Source organism: Myotis yumanensis, unplaced genomic scaffold (assembly GCF_028538775.1).
Source record: "Myotis yumanensis isolate MYYU_CA2020_CCGP unplaced genomic scaffold, mMyoYum1.0.hap1 SCAF_7, whole genome shotgun sequence".
Classification (NCBI taxonomy): Eukaryota; Metazoa; Chordata; class Mammalia; order Chiroptera; family Vespertilionidae; genus Myotis; species Myotis yumanensis.
The window spans coordinates 33,142,328-33,163,058 of NW_027223758.1; the positions used below are offsets into that span (position 1 = coordinate 33,142,328).

The 20,731-nt window shown below is 40.4% G+C and overlaps 1 protein-coding gene across 3 annotated transcripts in view; it reads left to right on the top strand.

The window, feature by feature from the left end:
- The window catches only part of LOC139014520 (beta-defensin 115-like), a 177,750-nt gene extending 159,280 nt beyond the window's left edge, over positions 1-18,470 (top strand). For 2 of the 3 annotated variants that reach the window (XR_011472239.1, XR_011472240.1), the window contains exons 2-3: positions 10,606-10,678; positions 18,154-18,241. Coding sequence is in view for 1 of the 3 variants with exons in the window: in XM_070421481.1 (XP_070277582.1) it covers positions 16,273-16,366; positions 18,154-18,308 (249 nt within the window). In the remaining 2 variants the exon portion in view is untranslated. Of the gene's footprint in view, positions 1-10,605; positions 10,679-16,272; positions 16,367-18,153 lie in introns of those variants that run through there. The other variant, XM_070421481.1, reaches the window with a different exon arrangement.
- The last annotated feature ends 2,261 nt before the right edge of the window (positions 18,471-20,731 follow it).

The window sequence follows — 20,731 nt, forward strand, 5'->3', positions numbered from 1 at the left end:
TACAAAAAACTTCCAGCTAACTTAATGGTAAAAGAATGAATACTTTACTTCTAAGATAAAAAGCACAAGGACATTCACTCTCACCACTCTTATGTAACATATTTGGAAAATAATACCTCGCATTATAAGACAAGGAAATGAAGTAAAAAGCATACAGGTTGGAAAAGAAGGAAAAAAATCTGTCTCCATTTGCAGCTGACGTGTTAGTCTGCATAGAAAAGACCAAGGCATCTACAAAAAACCTTTTGGAACTAAAACATGAGTTAAGCAAGGTCCAGGCTACAAGATCAACACATAAAAATGAATTGTATTGCTCTATACTAGTAAGGATATGTGGATATTAAAATTAAAGTTAAAAATACTTAGGTATAAATAGGAAAACCACTTTAGGTCTTATACTCCAAAAACTAAAAAATTACAAAACACCGATGAAGGAAATTTTATTTATTTTTTTTGAAAGAAATTAGGTGACATAGACACACATGTTCATTCCTTGAAAGACTCAACATAGTAAAGAAGTCATTTCTTCCTAAACTAATATGCAGGTTTAACTTCATTGCTATCATAATCCTAGCAAGATCTTTTGTACAAATATACAAGGTCATCTAACAATTTTTCTTGAAAGACAAGGCTACAACAATTTTTAAAAAGAATAAAGCAGGAAAAATTGCTACACTATCTCAAGATATTATGCAGCTATAGTAATCAATAGTATATGATATTGACAGCAGAATAGGCACATAATCAATGGAACAGAATAGAGAACCAAGTACAGCCAAGTAATTTTTGACAGATGTGCCAAAGTAATTCAATGGAGGAAGAATAGCGCTTTCAACAAATGGTTACTGCAAAAAGTAGATATCCACTGTTAAAGAAAAATCCATCTCAAACAAAGTTTTATACCTTATCCAGTAATTAATACAAAACGAGTGGGGCAATCACTCAAGTGGGAAGGAGAATACTCTACTGGATGTCATGAGCTATTGGTCTGAAACAAATGGGATGTTTACATAGCATTCTGCTATCATTGAATATCTATGGTGCCACCATCAGAAAGACCCCATCTTGGGTTAAGGAGGACTTTCTTTGGGAATTATTGCTTTCCATCAGACCCCTCACTTCCTCAGAATTACAACTCATTTCATAAGGCCTCAGTTCCCTCTTCCATTTTCTAGAACAGAACATTATTTTGTCATGCACACTCAATGGTGCAAGTTAATGGTCTGGTGTTCTGCATGGCATAGCATTCTGCCCATCTCTGATTCGTCACCCATGATCGACCAGTAAAGGTGACAACTTAGATTCCCAGCTGTCTAAAATGTTTTGGGTTCCTCATCATACAGAGCTTCCTCTCTTTCAGAAGCCATGAATCTCCTGATGCTGACCTTCATTCTATGTGGGTTACTAACTCCAGTGACCAAAGGTAATGGAACCCTAGAATGCAAGGATGAAGGAACGAGGATGAGTTATTGACATTGAGCTCCTACGTTTTACCAAGGGGGAAAGGGGCCCACTGGAAAAGTCTTGGGCCAATAAAGAGTAGTGCAAAATGCTCTTATTATGGCAGCTCCGTATCCCTACTCTCTAAGAATTTGTTAGAGGCACCTATCAAGCTGGGTGTCTTCTGAAACATTTCTCCAAAGACACAAATTTTCTCAATCTTCTCAGCAGCCTTATATGTCTCTCTATGTAACTAACCAGTGTTAACTCAGCCTCACTTCACTTCTATTTGAATGATTTCATTGTTGTACCTGTTTCATTGTTGTGTCCTACTAGCTAAACTCTTACTACCATCTTGAATTCTCTTTTCTCATGAAAGTATCTTCACAGGAGTCTTTTATTTTTATGTTCTGAGATATGGCGAACAAGTTCGTCACACTGTAGATTCTGCAGAGCTGTCATAAATTTGAGTTATAAGGGGGATAAATTAAGACAGAGATAAAGACTAATATGCAAGACCAATGGCGAGCTTCTGTGATATTAGATAAAAATGAATGAGTTTGTTCCTCTTTTGAATAATGCTACTACTGAAAATTATTATACTTACAAGTGTTAAAAAGTGTCAAGCAATTGATAGGTTTCTATAAGTTTAAGGAAAAGTACCATACTTCCATAGAACAACAGTTCTTCAGTCTTCCCTTCAGAATTTCCGAATCAATCATTCTAACCAGTTATATATAGTAGCAGGTGCAAGTGTATATATACATTTTCAAGGAGACAGCATGTGATGGCTTTGTAAAGAAACTTTTTACCAAGCGAAGAAATAAATATATGCATACTATATACACACATATGTAAATATATGTATGATATGTATCTCTTAGATTTTAAAAAATCCAGCTCATATGAGCCACGTGGATTCTTCTGCAATGTGCTAGCAATATGTCTTAGAGACTTCTTATCAATATATAGACTGACTTTATTATTATTAACACATCCATACATAGAACTTAAAGGGTGTGTGTGGATGAATTTCCTTACTTCATTTAATTCATCCACTACTGCTGGAAAACCAGTTTTTAATTATCAGAAACAATTCAGTAAGAAAACTTTGTAAATGAAAGTCTTTTATTCATGACTATACACACAAATACACACACACACGCGCACACAAGATTGTCAAACAACCCACCAAGTGGGCTACATTACTTTTTACTTTTATCACAAGTGTGTGTCAGCTTCTCACATACTCATTATTACATTTTTCATCAGATTGCTTCAACTATTTCATTTTGAAGTATGAAAATATCTTTTTTTGTTTAAATTTATCACACTTTAACTATAAATGAGTTTGAACATCTATCCCTTTGGTATTTTTGAACTCTTTCTTATTGATTTTAAGAGTTCTTTATATACTAAAAAAATGGGTTCTTTTAAAGTTTGGAGATGTTATATTTTGCTTAGAAAGGTTTTCACTTCCATGAAATGGACATAAAAATTCTCATGATCTTATATCTTAATTCATATGGCAACATATTAATTTAGTAAGTGAGGTAAAGATTAATATCTATACTCAATTCTGATTATGAATTATTTGCTGAAATTTTGTAAAGTTTTGAAATATTAAAGAAGTAAAAATAAGATTTTGCTCTATTGCTTTCCCTCAGATTCCTTGGATACCAGGTGAAGAAAAATGTGTAGTTTACCTTGTAATTTTCTATTACATCATTAGTATTTTCTCATATAGTAAATATTTTTCAAAAATTGAATTTTCAGTGATTGCATAACATTTTATGGAATGGATACTCTGAAATTATTTATTCAGTTTCATAATTGGGCATTTATGTCCTTATTGCTTTTGCTAATAAGTGTACTTATATTTCACATGTAAGTATATTCCATATAACTATTCTTAGATATACCATTCAACATAAAATTCCTCAAAATGAACCTGATTCCTATCTGCTTAGTATTTGTTGTCAATTTCTGAATATTACAAATTTTTAAAATAAAGGAAAACATCTAAATGTATGTTTAGATGTTTTTCCCATTTCTTTGACTATGGAGAAGTCAAACTTAAAATATATATTTATTGTGTATTTTAATTTTTCTATAAATTATGTGGTCTGCCTCTTTTTCCCTTTTATTTTGGGGGTAGTTTTTATTCCTGTTAGTTTACAGATTTTCCATTATAGGTTCCATTTTAAAACTTAACTATTTGATGTGTTTGACTTAATTATTGTGTGTTTTCAAATGAGATAGCATCTCATGGTTTCATAAAGAAACTTTTTACCAAACCAAGTTGTCCATCAACGGGCTGCTGTCAATAGCTATAAGTCAATGCTATCTGATTCTATATTTGGCATGTTTTAGGGAGAATTCACACTTGGGATAATGTTTTGGCTAGGTGGCTTATATATCTGAAATAATATAGTTGTTATTCATATATTTTAGTTTTACGGTTTTGACATCTTGGTCACAGAAGCCACAAGTCCTAACAACATAATGATTCTAGATTGAGGAGTTTTGCAAAAAATGACTCCTGTCATTATTTTATTTATTTATTTTTAATTTTTATTATTTTTAAAATTTCTTTATTGATTAAGTTATTACATATGTGACCTTATCCCCACATTACCTCCCTATCCCCCCACTCATGCCTTCACCCCCTGTTGTCTGTGTCTATTGGTTAGGCCTACACTGTCATTATTTTTTAAAAATACATTACGTTATAGATTGCTCCCAGTTGTGGTTATTGTATTGCTTAAGCTATATTCTTGAAATTATCTTCGATATTTTTAGCTGTGACATTCATATCTATCAAAAAGTCTGTTACATCTACCTGCAAATTATATCCAGAACCAACGAACCTCACCACCTCCACTGCTACCACTCTAATTCAAGTTACTGTCATGTCTCACCTGTTACTGCGATAGCTTCCTCACAGGTCTCTGTCCTATCCTTGGCTCGTGCAGTCTACTGTCAAGATAGCATAGAGCATGATCTGCTCACCCTGGAAGTCAGATTACGTATATTTTCTGTTCAAAACTCTGCAATGGCTCCCCCTTCTTCACTCAGAGCAGTAACCAAGGTTCTTATAGTGGCCCACCTGGCCCTCCATGATCTGGTCCTTAGGACGTCTCTCACCTCATCTCTTCCTATGCTAGTCCTTGCTCACTTTGCTAGAGCCACACTGGCCTCAATGCTGTTCCTCAAACATGCCAGGCTTGCTGGACCCTCAGAATTCTGTTTGTTTCTTCTGGTTAGAATGTACTTGCCCCAGGTATCAGTGTGGCTAATTCCCTTACCTCTTTCAAGTCACCGTTTAATTGTCACCTTCTTTCAGTCCTATGCTAACTGCTGTTTAAGAAATTGCAGTCTGGCCCCATATTGCAAACAGATTCCACTTAAATCTATTCGCTCTTATTTCTGCAAACCACTGATCACCTTCTCACATACAAGCTAACTTACTTGTGTGTTTTTTTTATTGTCTGTAGTCCCCTAAGTTACGTGTGATTTTGTCTGTTTAGTCCACAAATGTACCTCACGTGTCTAGAATTGAGTCTGCACCATAGTTAGGGGCTCAAAACTGTGTTGAATGAGGGATTATGCCCTAAATTTTAACGTTGGAGGGAATGGTTAAAAAGGAGTAATGAGTAATGCAAGTAAGAAACAATGTTGATAAAAACTTGACAGACCAAGATGATTTAAAGAGTTTAGGGGAGATGAACTGAGAAACTTCTGATTTCAAGTATGGGTACCCTGGAGGAAAAGAAACGATAATCTCTGTAGACGTGAGGAATGGAGAAGCAATGATGGATTTTGTTTTCGATGAGGCAAGTGAAATGTCTACATTTTTCAATTTTTATTTTTCAATTACAGTTTACATTCAATATTTTGTATTAGTTTCATGTGTACAGTATAGTGGTTAAACAATTATCTAATTTTCAAAGAGTTCCTCCCCATATTTCCAGCACCCACTTGGTAACATCAGACTCATAGATACAGAGAACAGACTGCTGGCTGCCAGATGGGAGGGCGCGTTGGAGAGTTGGGTAAAAAAGGTGAAGCAATTAAGAACTATACATTGATAGTTACAAAATAGTCATGGGGGTGTAAAGCACAGCATAAGGAATATAGACAATCATATTGTAATCTACATTTTAAACTTACAGAAAATTCTATCATGAACCAAGTAAATTTGGGCCAATAAAATAATAAGGGAATGAATCATTGGAGAAGTGAAATAAAGCCAACGTATTTCAGAGGAGGCAATAGGATCCAAATTATTTTGAGCTTTATAAATGCCAACCCAAGAAAGGTGCTTTTCATACATGATCAAATTAAATCCAAAAGAGGTTGTTTTGAGAATTGCTTGCTCTTCCTCATATATACCAGCCTTCCTCCATCATCGAATCTTTGCTCTAGCTGCTTCCTTTGCCTAGAATATACCGACCTTGGTACTTTTCAGGGAATTTATCATGCAGTTTGCTTGATAAATGATCATACAATAGGCCGACAAGTTTCCTTTAGATTAATATATACACCCCACAACTGAATTATCACGCTGCTGAAAAATCTTCCTATATTTCTCTTGTAAGCTCATCTTCCCCTAGACAGCTTTTTAAAAAAGGATTTTTTAAAAAATATATTTTTATTGATTTCAGAGAGGAAGGGAGAGAGATATAGAAACATCAGTGATGAGAGAAAATCATTGATCGGCTGCCTCCTGCATGTCCCCTACTGGGGATCGAGCCCACAACCGGGGCATGTGCCCTTGACCAGAATCGAACCCAGGAACCTTTAGTCCACAGGCTGATCCTCTGTCCACTGAGCCAAACTGGCTAGGGCTTTTAAAAATATTTTTAATTTATTTTTAGAGAGAGGAAGGGAGAGGGAGAGAAACATCCATCAGCTGCCTCCTGCATGCTTCCTACCAAGAGCCCACAACCAGGACATGTGCCCTGATTGGAATCGAACGGACAACCTTTTGGTGCCTGGGATGATGCCCAACTAACTGAGCCACACTGGCCAGGGCGGTAGACAACTATTTTGTACTGACCTCTCTTTCATTTTACTCTCCTGCTCCACTCCTCTGCGTCACTCTCTGTCCCAGTTTATGACCGTACCCCACACTTCATGACTTAAAAAATTCAAATAGAACCTTTTGTTTTTATCACTGCCAACATTCATACCAGTAGGCCTTTGCATCCATCTTGTCTTTCCCCCTTCACGGGATGAGGAAGTGTGCCTTCTCCATCTCAGTCACTCTGCTGTATGTTATTTTAATCTTCGTCAACTTGTCAAGGTTATTCCCTTCTGTTGTCTCATTTCCCTCTTGCATTAATCTCTCCCTCTCTACTTGTTTCTTCTTGTTTGCAAACATGCTGTTATTTCCCATTCTTTTTAAAAAATATTTTTTTCTTGATTTTAGAGAGGTAGCAAAAAAGGGAGAAAGATAGAAACATCAATGATGAGAGAACATCATTGATTGGCTGCCTCCTGCATGCCCCCTACTGGGGAATTGAGCCTGCAACCCAGGCGTGTGCCCTCACCTCCAATAGGTCCACGCTCAGCCACTGAGCTATGCAGACCAGGCTGTTTCCCATTCTTAAAAACAAAGGCAAAAAAATCCATCCTTAATCCCATATTGTCCACCAAGAACTTATTTGTTTCTCTGCTCTTCCTTTTAGCTAAACTTAAGGTTTGTCACCAGATGCTACTTCCACTTCTTTTATTGACATTTCAACCAGCTTCACTTTCGTTTCTTTTCTTCCTACCCACTCTGAAACTACTCTTGTCAAAGTTCCCTGAGGCACTCATCAAGTGAAATGCAATGGACATTTCTACCCTTATCTTACCCTCTCAGCAGTAATTGCCTACAAAATGTCAACTCATTTCTTTAAGAAACATTTCCCTCTCTTGCATAATCTAGTCACCTCTGATACAATCTTCGTGGTATCCTTTTGGTATTTTCCATTTATACGCGCACCGGCTGGAGCTGTACTGGCAGAATCCCCACAGCATGGTTGATTGCTTGGGAAAGATCCCTGTTCAGGGCAATCCAGAAATGACAGGGAGTTATCAGCTCCCTCTGGGCTCATCTATCAACTATTGGCTGGCAGGTCAGCAGATAAATATTCCTGCTCATTTGACCCTCAAAAAGGATTACTCTGATGCTTGTTTCGTACACTGGCTGCCATAGTTCCCCATGGGGTTGTGCTTTAGTTAACCACAGTGATAGCTAACTGTGTAACTCACTTCTTTTGGCTTTATTATTCCCTAACTTCCCCATTTCAAATTGATTTTGGGGGGTGGTGAATGCCTCTTAACGTAATTATTGTACTCACTCTCCCCCCAGCCAGTTCTGCTTTGGGGGGAACTGATCTAATCTCTAGTGTTTCATTCTCCTGATTTGCTTTGATTTATCTGGTTGTTTCCTTTTGAGTCTTTTCCTCTTTTCTGAGCTCTCAATAGTGATACTCACCAGGATTTAATTAGGTCCCCTTTTACCTCAGATTATTTCAACTTAATATACTTTATCTGTTACTGTAGTTTCTAATACTATCCATAAGCAATGATTCCAAAATTTACATCTGGAGTCCAAACTTTTTTACTGAGATCTTACAGGTATATACCACTGCCTTGTCAACATTCTAGATATATTATGCTGTTTGCCCCAAAGCAAATACTTGAGCCCACCTTTTTCTCTTCCCTCCAAATCTTGTTCTTTCCTCAGTGTACTATTCTGTTAGTGGCAAATATCACTAATCTCCCCATCTCAGTTCAGAAATGTAGTGATGCACTCTGATTTCTCCATCTTCCTCTGACCTTGTATCCAAACAACCCAAGTCTTAAATTTGTCTTCTTTCCACTACTCTCATAGCCCCATAATGTCTTACCTGGCTAAAGCCTCTATCATATGTGTCCCGAATTCTATTCTTCCCTTTCTCTAATATAATTTTCACATGAAATCCCAACTAATTGTCTAAATCATAAAGTAAATTAGCTCACATTATGTTTTGAAATAAACAAAAATGCTTAATAGTGGCCTAAAGTGACTGAGGAGAAGGCATTACTACTTCAAGCTCATTTCATCTTGGGATTCTTTGCTCTTTATACATTACTAGAGGCCTAGTGCACGAATTCGTGCATGGGTGGGGTCCCTCAAGTGGCTGTGGGATCAGGCCGAAACCGGCTCTCTGACATTTTCTGAGGGATCCTGGATTGTGAGAGGGTGCAGGCCAGGCCGAGGGACCCCACCAGTACACGACTGGGGGCAATGAGGGACTGTGGGAGGGTTCCAGGGCGTGTCCGGCCCATCTCCCCTAGTCCTGATCAGGGCCGATTGGGGCCGGCCAAGGAGGGACACGGAAGGTTGACCAGCTGGGGAGGGACTGCAGGAGAGCTCCAGGGTGGGTCTGGCCCCTCTCGCCCAGCCCCGATTGGCGAGACCCCAGCATCAAGCTAACCTACCCGTCAGAGCATCTGCCCCCTGGTGGTCAGTGCACGTCATAGCAACTGGTTGACCAGTCAACTATCTGCCCCCTAGTGGTCAGTGCATGTCATAGCGAGCAGTTGGGCGGCCTTAGCATATCATTAGCATATTACACTTTGATTGGCTGAATAGTCAACCGGTCACCGGACAACTGAACACTTAGCATATTAGGCGTTTATTATATAGGACTAGAGGCCCGGTGCACAAAAATTTGTGCACTCGGGGGGGGGGGGTCCCCCAGCCCGGCCTGTGCCCTCTCACAGTCTGGGACCCCTCGGGAGATAACGACCTGCTGGCTTAGGCCTGCTCCCGGGTGGCAGAGGGCACGCCCAATCCCTAGGTGCAGCCCCTGGTCAGGCTCAGAGCAGGGCCGATTGGGGAGTTGGGGCGCCACCCCATCATGCACAGAGCAGGGCGGATCGGGAGGTTGCGATGCCACCCTCAGTCACGCTCAGGGTAGGGTCGATTGGGGGGTTGGGGCACCGCCCCCTGTCACACTCAAGGCAGGGTCGATGGGGAGGTTGTGGCGCCACCCCCTGTCACGCACAGAGCAGGGCCAATCAGGGGGTTGGGGTGCTGCCCCCTGTCACTCACAGAGCAGGGCCAATCAGGGGGTTGGGGCGCCGCACCCTGTCACACACAGAGTCACAGGGTGATCAGGGGATTGGGGAGCCCCCCCCATCAGGCACAGAGCAGGGCTGATCAGGGGGTTGGGGCGCCTTCCCCTGTCACACACAGAGCCACAGGGTGATCAGGGGGTTTGGGCACTACCCCCTGTCACGCTGATCCCGGTGCTGGGAGGCATATTACCCTTTTACTATATAGAATAGAGGCCTGGTGATGGGTGGGGGCCGGCTGGTTTGCCCTGAAGGGTGTCCTGGATCAGGGTGGGGATCCCCACTGGGGTGCCTGGCCAGTCTGGGTGAGGGGCTGAGGGCCGTTTTCAGGCTGGCGGGTGACTGAAGCTCCCAACCGCTCCTTTTTTTTTTTTTTTTTTTTTTAATTCTGGGCCAACTTTAGCTCTGAGGCCTCACTGCTGAATACATTGATACAATTTTGCGGTCAGGCTGGCTGAAGCCTGGCTGACTGAAAGCCGGTTTCTGGGGTTTTGTTTAGCTTCTATATTTGCAACATAGTTGCTTAGAGTTGCAGCTTAGAGGCCGGCAAGTCAGGCAGGGAACGTTGGAGTTCGCCGTCACTGGAGCAAGCAAGCCTTCCTGTTCACTTCAGTGCATGGCTGCCAGCCGCCATCTTGGCTGGCAGTTAATTTGCATAAGGATATGCTGATTAGCCAATGGGAAGGGTAGCGGTCGTATGCTAATTACCATGTTTCTCTTTTATTAGTGTAGATACTTCAGACTGATCAGCCTTCTCCAAATACCTTAAAGACACTATGTAGTTTCTCAACACAGGGACTGAACATTTGCTGGTCCTTTCCTGAAATAATCTTTGCCTCCAATGTACCTTGCTGGCTCCTTTTATCCTTCTTGCCTTCTTGTTTTAAATACCAGCTCTTATAATGCCTACCCTCTCTGTCTCTTCTTCCTCCTTCTCCTTCCTGTCTCTCCTCCCCCAATTTCCTTGGTTCCTTGGTGGCATATTTTTAATGACAACACTTTATCATGTTGTTGAGCTAAAAACTTGACCTACTTATTTACTCCTTGCAGCTGGCTGGGGAGTCAAACAATGCTGGAAGAATAATGTAGGACACTGCAGAAGACGATGTTTACAGGATGAAAGGTACAAAATTCTTTGTATGAACAAGCAAAATTGTTGCATTCCCATAAACTTCGAGGAATACACTGGAAAGCCACCACCTCCCCTATTCCCTACAGATTTTCCCACCAGTGTTACTGGGGATGTTTTTCCTGCTTCCCCTGGAACTCGGCCCGATGATGCACTAACATTTAACCCAGGTGAAGGTAGCTCAGTAACTGTGACCAGAACTTCCAGGAAGAAAGTTTCTCCACCGGTTTTGGCACCTGCTACTACTACTATACCTACTACTGCTAAGAGAAATGGTGGTACAACTAACTAACATTTCCACTTGGGTACGAGACACTAGAGATAACTATTAGGAATAATATCCAGGAAGCCACTTCTACTTATCTTATTTCACCGGAGACAATTCTGCTGGGGATTGGATGACATGGAGACAGACATAATGCTACTGCCAAGACAAGAGCCAAGCAAGTTACCTTACAATTAGAAATGTGGAAAGAGAAGTATAAAACAGGGATTCTCTTTACTGGGCTTAAATTCTTGGTCTTTTTCACATGTATTAAAATATATGGTCTAATATTTGGCCTCAAGTGAACATTTGTGTGTCTATGAATTTTCCCTTGTCCCCTCACCCCAAATGAAGGCCACAGTGTGGAGCTGCCTTTTTGGTCGAGATGAAGATTTTGATTTTAATGATGCATGAACTACCACTATCATATATGAAAGAATCTATGAAGGCACATAAAAAGTTCCAGACCAGTCTTCCCTTCCCAATTCTTCCACCTTTTATTATGAGCTCTGACTTAAATCCCTGTCTGAATCATGAGATCACATTTTGTTTAAGGCTTCAACTAGGAACTCACCCAGCTAGAGTTGGAAACTATCTAATTCAGCACAAACACCGATTTAACTAGATAGAGATGACAGTGGGACTTACCTTAGGAGCACAACATATAAAATGAAAAGCTATATCACAAGGTCTACTTATCTTTCCAATGTCCTTTCCTTTCAAAAGTCCACTACCAGCTATGGTGATCTCATAGCATGCCTCTCCAGATCTTCATTTTGTCTGTGAATACTAGTTAGGTGTAGGGTATCTATGTTTGTGTGCCTATGTACATGCGAGTGCTGTTTATATGACAACTAATGGGTCAGCAGGTTTGCTCTCTGATATCACAGAGAAGGTAATAATTGTAAAGTTGATTAACTATTAACCTGTTGGGCTAAGGCTGAGGTGCTTCCAAGAACCAGAGTGTCAGATGCCTAAATGTTTCAAAATCAAAATTCTTTCTATTTTTGTGTAGATCAAGCTGCCAGTAACCATGGCTGTTGTTTGGACATTAGCTATCGGAATGCTGATCTTTCAGTAGACCTCATATTTCAATGGATCTCAGATCTCCCGTTAGGTAGACAAACCATCCAAGTGTGCCTGGGACTGAGGATCTTTCCAGATCCTGGAAATTAGAGGACCCAACTCAAGACAGTCATCAGCAAACTGGGACAAATTACCTTCCAAATGTACCTCAGCCTAAATTGCTCGTCTCCATTTCTTTGTGTAGCTGACACCTCATCACATAGGTCACAGGTCAGTTCTTCACAGAGGCATTCTTTCACCATAAAAACCTCCCCAGACCACCAATCTGCCTTGTAAAGTTGATTAATTATTCTTTTTCCTTATCTTTGCCTCAAATGTGATATCCTTAGAAATAATCCTTGGCCATGAGACTACTCCTTACCATAAGTTGTATTGTTTTCTTCCTATCACTTAAACTCTTGGAAATTATTTTGCATATTTTTTTGCTCCTTCTGAATTACTGAGTTGTTTATTTATTTATGGCCAATCATAACTGCCATAATGTACATATAGTCCTGATTCCTTAATCTTGCTCATGGCTGTGTCCCAAGCTGCTAGACCAGTGCCTTGCACACAGTAAATGCTCAATAAAAATTTGAAAACATGTCCATGCAATTATTCCAATAAATTAAAAAGGGAACTGCCATGTGTGATCTAGCAATCTCACTTCTGGATATATATCTGCATGAAATGAAATCATTATCCTGAAGAGTCATTTGCACTTCTATGTTCATTGCAGTGTTTATCATGATAGCCAATGTATGGAAACAACCTAAATGTCTGTTGACAGATGAACAGATAAAGAACATGTTCCATATACACGCAGGAGGATATTAATCAGCATTGAAAAAAAAGAAAATCCTGCCACTTACGACAACATGTATGAACCTGTAAGACATTAATTATGCTAAGGGAAATAAGCCAGATGAAAAAAGAAAAATACTGCATGAGCTCATTTATATGTGGAATCTCAGTAATCAAACTCACAGAAGTGGAAAGTACACAGTGGTTACCAGGGGCTCTACGGAGGAGGAAATGAGGAGTTGGTCAAGGGATATAAAGTTTGAGTTATGCAAGATGAAAAAGTTCTGAAGATCCATTGAACAACAATGTAACTATAATTAACAATGTTGTGCTGTATACTACAAATTTGGTAAAGGAATAGACCTTAAGTACTTTCACCACAAAAGAAAGAACAAAAAAGAGGTAAAAATTTTTTTAAAGGATTAAACGAACAAACAGACTGAGAGCTATTACTTGCAAACTCAAACATATATAACAAAGAACTCAAGTATAGAATATATAAAGAACTCTCAAAATTCAGCAGTTCAAAAATAATTTACTTAGAAAATGGGCAGATGAACAGACATTTCACCAAAGAGGACATATAAATGGCAAATACGTACATGTAAAGATGTTCAACATCACTAGCAATTAGAGAAATGCAGATGAAGACCAGGATGAGATACTACTACATAGATATTAGAACAGCTAGCATTAAAAACCATGACAATTCAAATGCTGATGAGGATAATCTTTCATACGTTCCTGGTGAGGGGTTAACCTCCCTCAGAGCCTTTGCTCTTCCTGCTCTCTCTGCCTAGAAGATTCTAGATATGCATGTGACTATTTGCCTCAGTACATTTAGATTACTACTCAACATCACTTCCTCAGAGAGTCTTTTTTCTTTTTTTAGTAAGCTGTTCAACACACACACACACACACACACACACACACACACCCCATATTATTCTCTATTCCTTACCCTACTTTTATTTTCCTTTATGGCACTTGTAACCATGTGGCATTATATGTTTGTTGTCTCTCTCATTAACCAGAATGGCAGGATGTTGCTTCTCCTCCTCTTAGACCCAATGCCTACAACTGTGCCTGACATATAGATCTATATTCAGCCAGTTCAGCAGTCCTGAAGAACCTGAGAGAAGTGGTCATGCAGACTCAGTTTGTAGCATTTGGACACAGGAACCACCACTTCTCCCAGACAGTCCAACCATTTCCAGATGGTTCCAGTCATCAGAGTTCTTTCCAATTAGTTTAAAACTGCCCTCCTGCAATTTCCACCTGAGACCTAAAAAAAATTCATATATATATTTCAGAGAGGAAGGGAGAGGGAGAGAGAGATAGAAACATTAATGATAAGAGAGAATCATTGATCGGCTGCCTCCTGCACGCCCCCTACTGGGGATCAAGCCCACAACCCTGGCATGTGCCCTGACCTGGAATTGAACCGGCAACCTCCTAGTTCATAGGTCGACTCTCAACCACTGAGCCACACTGGCCAGGCTCCACCGACGACTTTTAATTCTACCCTCTAGGCCTGCATAGAGCATGTCTTTCAGAAGATAGCAACTATAACTCTCTTCAGCCCATTACTACTTTTCAGGTTAAACAGGCCTCCCTTTCCATCATTACTCAGGCATAGTCCTCTGAGATGATAGAAAGAACATGTGCTCTGAGGACAGGTAAACTGGGTCAGAACCCAGACCTCATTCGTAAGCACTGTGTCACCTTGAGCAAATCACATCTGCCTATAGGGAGCCTGTGAGGATCCTAGGGGTCATGTATGTGAGAGTTCAGTGCCTGGATTCATGCTCACTGTTTTTCTGAAGAAGGTACTACCAGGATATCAAGGGCAAAACAGATTTTCTGAATCTCATCATGCTGTCCCTAATACTTGCTGAATGTAGGAAGAAGAGAGTAGAATAGAAGAGTACTGGACCCATCAAAAGGAGTAAAATAATTAAGACAGACCACAGGCCCAGAAAATATATCCCAAGAAAACAGAAACACCAATCAGAAAGGATATATGCACCCCTATGTTCATAGCAGCACAATTTACCATAACTAAGGTCTGGAAACAGCCTAAGTGCCCATCAGCAGATGAATGGATTAGAAAACTGTGGTACATCTACACAATGGAATACTATGCTGCTGTAAAAAAAAGAAGGAACTCTTACCATTTGCAACAGCATGGATGGAACTGGAGAGCATTATGCTAAGTGAAATAAGCCAGTCAATGAAGGAAAAATATCACATGATCTCACTCATTTATGGACAATAAAGACCATTATAAACTGATGAACAAAAATAGATACAGAGGCAGAGCAACATCGAACAGATTGTCAAACTGCAGTGGGAAGTCCGGGGAGGGTTGGGTGAGGGGGAGGAGGTCAACCAAAGGACTTGTATGCATGCATATAAGCATAACCAATGGACACAAGACACGGGGGGGTGGGGGAGGCCAGGGGAAGGTCAAGGGGAGAAAAAAAAGGAGACATATGTAATACTCTTTGTAATACTTTAAGCAATAAAACAAAATTAAAAAAAGAATGTAACTTAATTTCCAAAAGAAAAGAAAAAGAAAATTTAGAGGACTCACAAACTTCCTGCTGGAGCCCAGGCAGTGCTCCCTTCCACACCCTCTTTGTTGGAGAACCCACCTGAAATGTTTTTGCTCGATTCTTTGAGGCTGGAGTCCAAGAAAGGCCCAGAAGCAGCTAACATTAAAGAGTTGGTGTAGGAAATAAGGAGGAAAACGCAGAGTTGGAAAGAGCTGAACTAGGGCTTGGATTATGAGGGCTCTCAGTTTGTTTCTTTCTTACTCACAATGTGACGCTAGTCAAGATTTTTCTACTCTCTGGGCCTGCATCTTGTCAACTGAGACATGCCAATTCTAAGATCTACCAAGATATGAGTGAATACTATACATGCACTCATCCATTCACTGGTTTCAACAGTTGTTAAATACACACTCTGGATGTACAGAAATCCCAGCGTTCAGGGGTCCCTACTGTCAGGGGGTCTCACTGTCTATTAAAAGTTGCCCTCAATGGTGATAGTCCGATAGGGAAAATGAACTAAGTAAATACTTGGTTCCAATTCATCAATAAGCATTTTGACAAAAGGAAGGAAGGAGAGGGGGTGTGAGAACATAAGGAAGGAGGTTAATGACCCAAAAAGAGGAGCAATAAAGGCTCCTTGGAATGTGGGTCCATTCTCTTCACAACGCCACAATTTGTGTAGGACTTGAACATACTCAGCTAATGCCTTTCACTGTCTCAGATGATGTCTAGAGAAGGACTCTAAACACTAGATGATCCTTTTATACTGCTGACCTGCAGGCTGATGTTCTGGGTGGTGAAACATTGTGCTCTTCTCTGATTTATTGTCCATGACTCAGCCCTACCCAAGCCAATAAAATGCAGAGTGAAGATCTACCTTCCCTAGGACGTTCAGTATGCTGCAGGATCATTCCTCACCCCTCTCAAGATACATTAAACTCTTGTTCCTGGCTTTAGCTGTCCTTGTGGTTCTGGCTCAGGCGTCCCCAGGTAACTAAACTATGGAGAGGGGGGAAAGGGAGTAAGAATGGGGTCCTACTCATAGAATCATTGGAAAACTGAACATGTGTAGGAGTTAGGATAGCCCGCAGGGAGGACTGAGATTTGGTGAAAAGCCTTACAATGAATATGCTCAATTAATAAGGGCAGTTTGTCACTGACCATGATGATGCTTCCTATTAGGGAACCTGGTGGATATCAGCAGAAGCCAGGGTGTCTTGTATGAAGTCCCTTCTCTCTGCAGAAGCAACCCCATGTTCTTAATATCCTTGGCCCAGATGTTCATAGAATCTCATCCCAGGCACCTTTCACTTCAATTTCACTTCCAGTTGATATTACCTCTTGCAGTAACCAGTCCCATTACTTTACCTTTCCATTGCTGTTTGGCTTTGAATGCTCCTTTGAAGCAATCAGAGGAGGCATCTTGCTCTTGTCTTAGAACATATAGTGAAAAAGATGTAGGTTGGTGTCGGATAGCTATAGTTTAAGGTGGTGCTGGAGTTAGGGCAGAAGATTCTGGATTCCAAATTAAACATGGCCAGAACTCTCTAACAATACAACAGGTTTCATGGCCAAGTGGTGAATAACTTTCTAATAGAAATATTTCCACTTAGGCTTCCCAGAGATTCTAAAGTTTGTGATTTTTAAAAAAAATATATTTTATTGATTTTTTACAGAAAGAAAGGGAGAGAGACAGAGAGTTAGAAACATCGATGAGAGAGAAACATTGATCAGCTGCCTTCTGCACATCTCCCACTGGGGATGTGCCCGCAACCCAGGTACATGCCCTTGACCGGAACCGAACCCGGGACCCCCCAGTCCGCAGGCCGACGCTCCATCCACTGAGCCAAACCGGTTTCGGCAGTTTGTGATTTTTAATTCCATGGTTTTCCTTTGGGTCATTGCTGTTGGAAGTTGCCTCTTCTCTTGGATCAGCTTTTCAAACAAAGTCTTTGCCAATCACTCAGTTGTTCTAAAAGCAAAGGAAGGTAATTCTGAACTTATCCTGATTTGATTTCAGACTCCCTTAAACTCTGGTGAGGGCAACTTGAGTAAACGAAGGAGTTGCAAATGCAAACGACACTTTGGAGAATGAATCTGCACATTGATTCATGGAATTAGAGTCCTCTTGACTCTGATTTTTCTAGTCTGAACATCCTGGTGAGAAAGCAAGAATTGGAAATTCTCTACCAGGAGGGGTGTCTGGGGAAGAAGAAGTAGAGGGAATCTGTCATTTAAGCCAAAATACTATGGTATCTCAACTGAACTCAGTGTGCTGGGGATGTGGGTCAGCCTTTTATGTTTTATGACCCAGGCAGGGCTGAGTCAGAAACAATAAATCACATAAGGGCAGTGTTATACCATCCAGAACATTAGCCTGCAGGCCAGCAATATGAATTGATAATTTAGTGTTCAAAGTCCCTCTCTAGGCATCATCTGGGGCACTTGAACAGTGCCTGGCACATGGTAAGTGCCCAATAAGTCACTATTGAGTGAATAATGAAGGGAGGGGGGAAACAGGTAATTGAAGGATCAGGCCTACTCCCTGGATTTGGGGATTAGGAGGAACCAGAATTGATGAGACTGTGAAAAAATTATGGACATGGAAACATAAGTATAGAAATAAAGTCCAACTGGAGGAAGAGAGATAACCAATCTTATCTAGACCAGCAGTAGGCATTCTACATGCACCATTATTACAATTACCAACATCTCTAGTAGAATAGTCTTTACTCTTTTTCATGTATTTGTTTATTAATTTCTGTTTATTTTGATAGATGGATGGTTCCAAGAGTGCCATTATTCAGTTGGCCAATGCAGGATAGCTTGCAAAGAAAATGAGAAGACAAAAGAAAAATGTGTGGGGAACAGATTTTGCTGCCTCCCTGTAAAAAAGCAGAAATCATCAGACTTCCCAAGAAACAAGAAATGATATGTAAGACTATGGCAAGTGCAATTAACTCTCTATGTAAGACTTGTGACAAAAGAATTTTAACAAACCTTATAATGAGTCAGTGAAATGACTATGTAGGCACTTGCCTGGTTCTTAGATTTTAGATAACTGCTGGGTACTCACATGGTCCATTAAAGAAAATATGCTCATTTCAGCTATTATATCTTGTCTCTCTGGTCCTCTGTAGCCTAACATCTCTAGGTTGTCCTAGGACAGTGATGGCGAACCTATGACACACGTGTCAGAGGTGACACACGAACTCATTTTTTTGGTTGATTTTTCTTTGTTAAATGGCATTTAAATATATAAAATAAATACCAAAAATATGTCTTTGTTTTACTATGGTTGCAAATATCAAAAAATTTCTATATGTGACACGGCACCAGAGTTAAGTTAGGGTTTTTCAAAATGCTGACCCGCCAAGCTCAAAAGGTTCGCCATCACTGTCCTAGGATATGCCTAATAATATTGGTTCTCATGGTGAGATAATTTTATAGGATCTGGATCCTGAATTCCTAAGCCTCTGACTAGGTGCTATTAGGTCCCTGAATGTGGATGTTTTCCACACTTAATGCAAATTCCACCTTGGCCACACATTTTAATCTGATGTCTCATCCTGGCTTGTTGAGATAAGCCAGTGTGATCTAGAGATCTTCTTTTGCCTGTTTAGCTCAAGGTGTAGCCCAAGGCTCTGCCTCACTCTTAAAATGTATCCCTTACCTTAATCTCCTAATCACACTTTGCTGTCCAAAGATTGGCATGCCCTCTGACCAGGAGGCAACCATTTCTGCCCCAACCAAATGGGAGGGGGAAGTAGTAAAAACAAAACAAAACAACCCCCCTCAGCATTTACTGAGAACTTACTGTGTGCAAGATCTTGTTCTAAACACTTACCACATATAACTTCATTTTGTCCAACAACGGCTCCATGACGTTGTTACCTCAGAGATACGGCAGTTTCAGTTCCTGACCACCTAAACAAGCCGAATAGTGCAATAGCGAGGCGAAGTTTTTTGTTTCCCAGTGCATATAAAAGTTATATTTATACTGTATTACAGTCTATTAATTATGCAATAGCATTACGTCTAAAAATCCATGTATATACTTTTAATTAAAAGAATACTTTATTACTAAAAAATGCCAACCATCATCTGAACCTCAGCAAGTCATTAATTGTTTTGTTGGTGGTTGTCACAAACCTTCAATTCATAAAAAAATAAAATAACAATATCTGTGAGGCACAGTTAAAGCAAAGCACAATAAAATGAGATATGCCTGTATCGTGTATTATGTCCCTTTTGCAGGAGAGGAGACTAAGTCTCAGAGAGTTTAAATGCCCTGCCCCAAAAGGCACAGATATCTGGTTCCGTGGCAAAACTTTGAACCCATGATGACTGAATGAGACATTAAGGTTCCTCAAAGTGAAAAATGATTGTTGCAGTAAGAATAGCTTCCCTTGCCAAAACCGGTTTGGCTCAGTGGATAGAGCGTCGGCCTGCGGACTGAAGGGTCCCAGGTTCGATTCCGGTCAAGGGCATGTACCTGGGTTGCGGGCGCATCCCCAGTGGGAGATGTGCAGGAGGCAGCTGATCGATGTTTCTCTCTCATCGATGTTTCTCACTCTCTATCTCTCTCCCTTCCTCTCTGTAAAAAATCAATAAAATATATTTAAAAAAAAAAAAAAAAAAAAAAAAGAATAGCTTCCCTTCAGTGGGAGCGGCCGGGGAGAGGTCAGTGAGGGGGCGGGGGGCGGGGGAGGGGCATACATAATACTTTAAACAATAAGGAATTTAAATTTAAAAAATTCAGATACTAAAGAGAGAGAAAGAAAGAAAGGAAGGAAGAAAAAAAGAAAAGCTTCCCTTTACTCTTCCTACCCAGAACCCACTTCCTTAATGTGGAAGGTGTGATGAAAGAGAAAGCTTTGTGAGCCTCCCTGTGGTTAAAATAAGTAACAAACCCAGCACTAACTGGTATATCCAAGCACAAATATAAATGATCCTGCGTTCCAGTTGAAGAGGAAGTTGTACCCACTTAGCCGACAGTCTTAGTTCCGAGGCCAATGCCAGTCAGGTCTAAAATTGAACACAGTCAAAAGACAGTGTGCAAAAATCATCACAATAATTGCAGCTCCTTATTTTTCAGTCTATTTCTCAAAGTACATTTACATCAATTCTCTCATTTACCCCCTGCAATACCGTGAAGTAATATTTATATCTTAAACCTAAGAGGATATCCTTGGGATGTCTGGAGAATGGGTCAGAGTCTAGGTCTCAGATTACCTAGACACTGTGATTCCAATGAATAGTTTAACTTCAACCCAGACCACACCAATGGCTGCAGAAAATCCTTAGAAGCTACCTGTTCTTGTACCAAGAGTTTTTATATATTTTTGGCTTGAG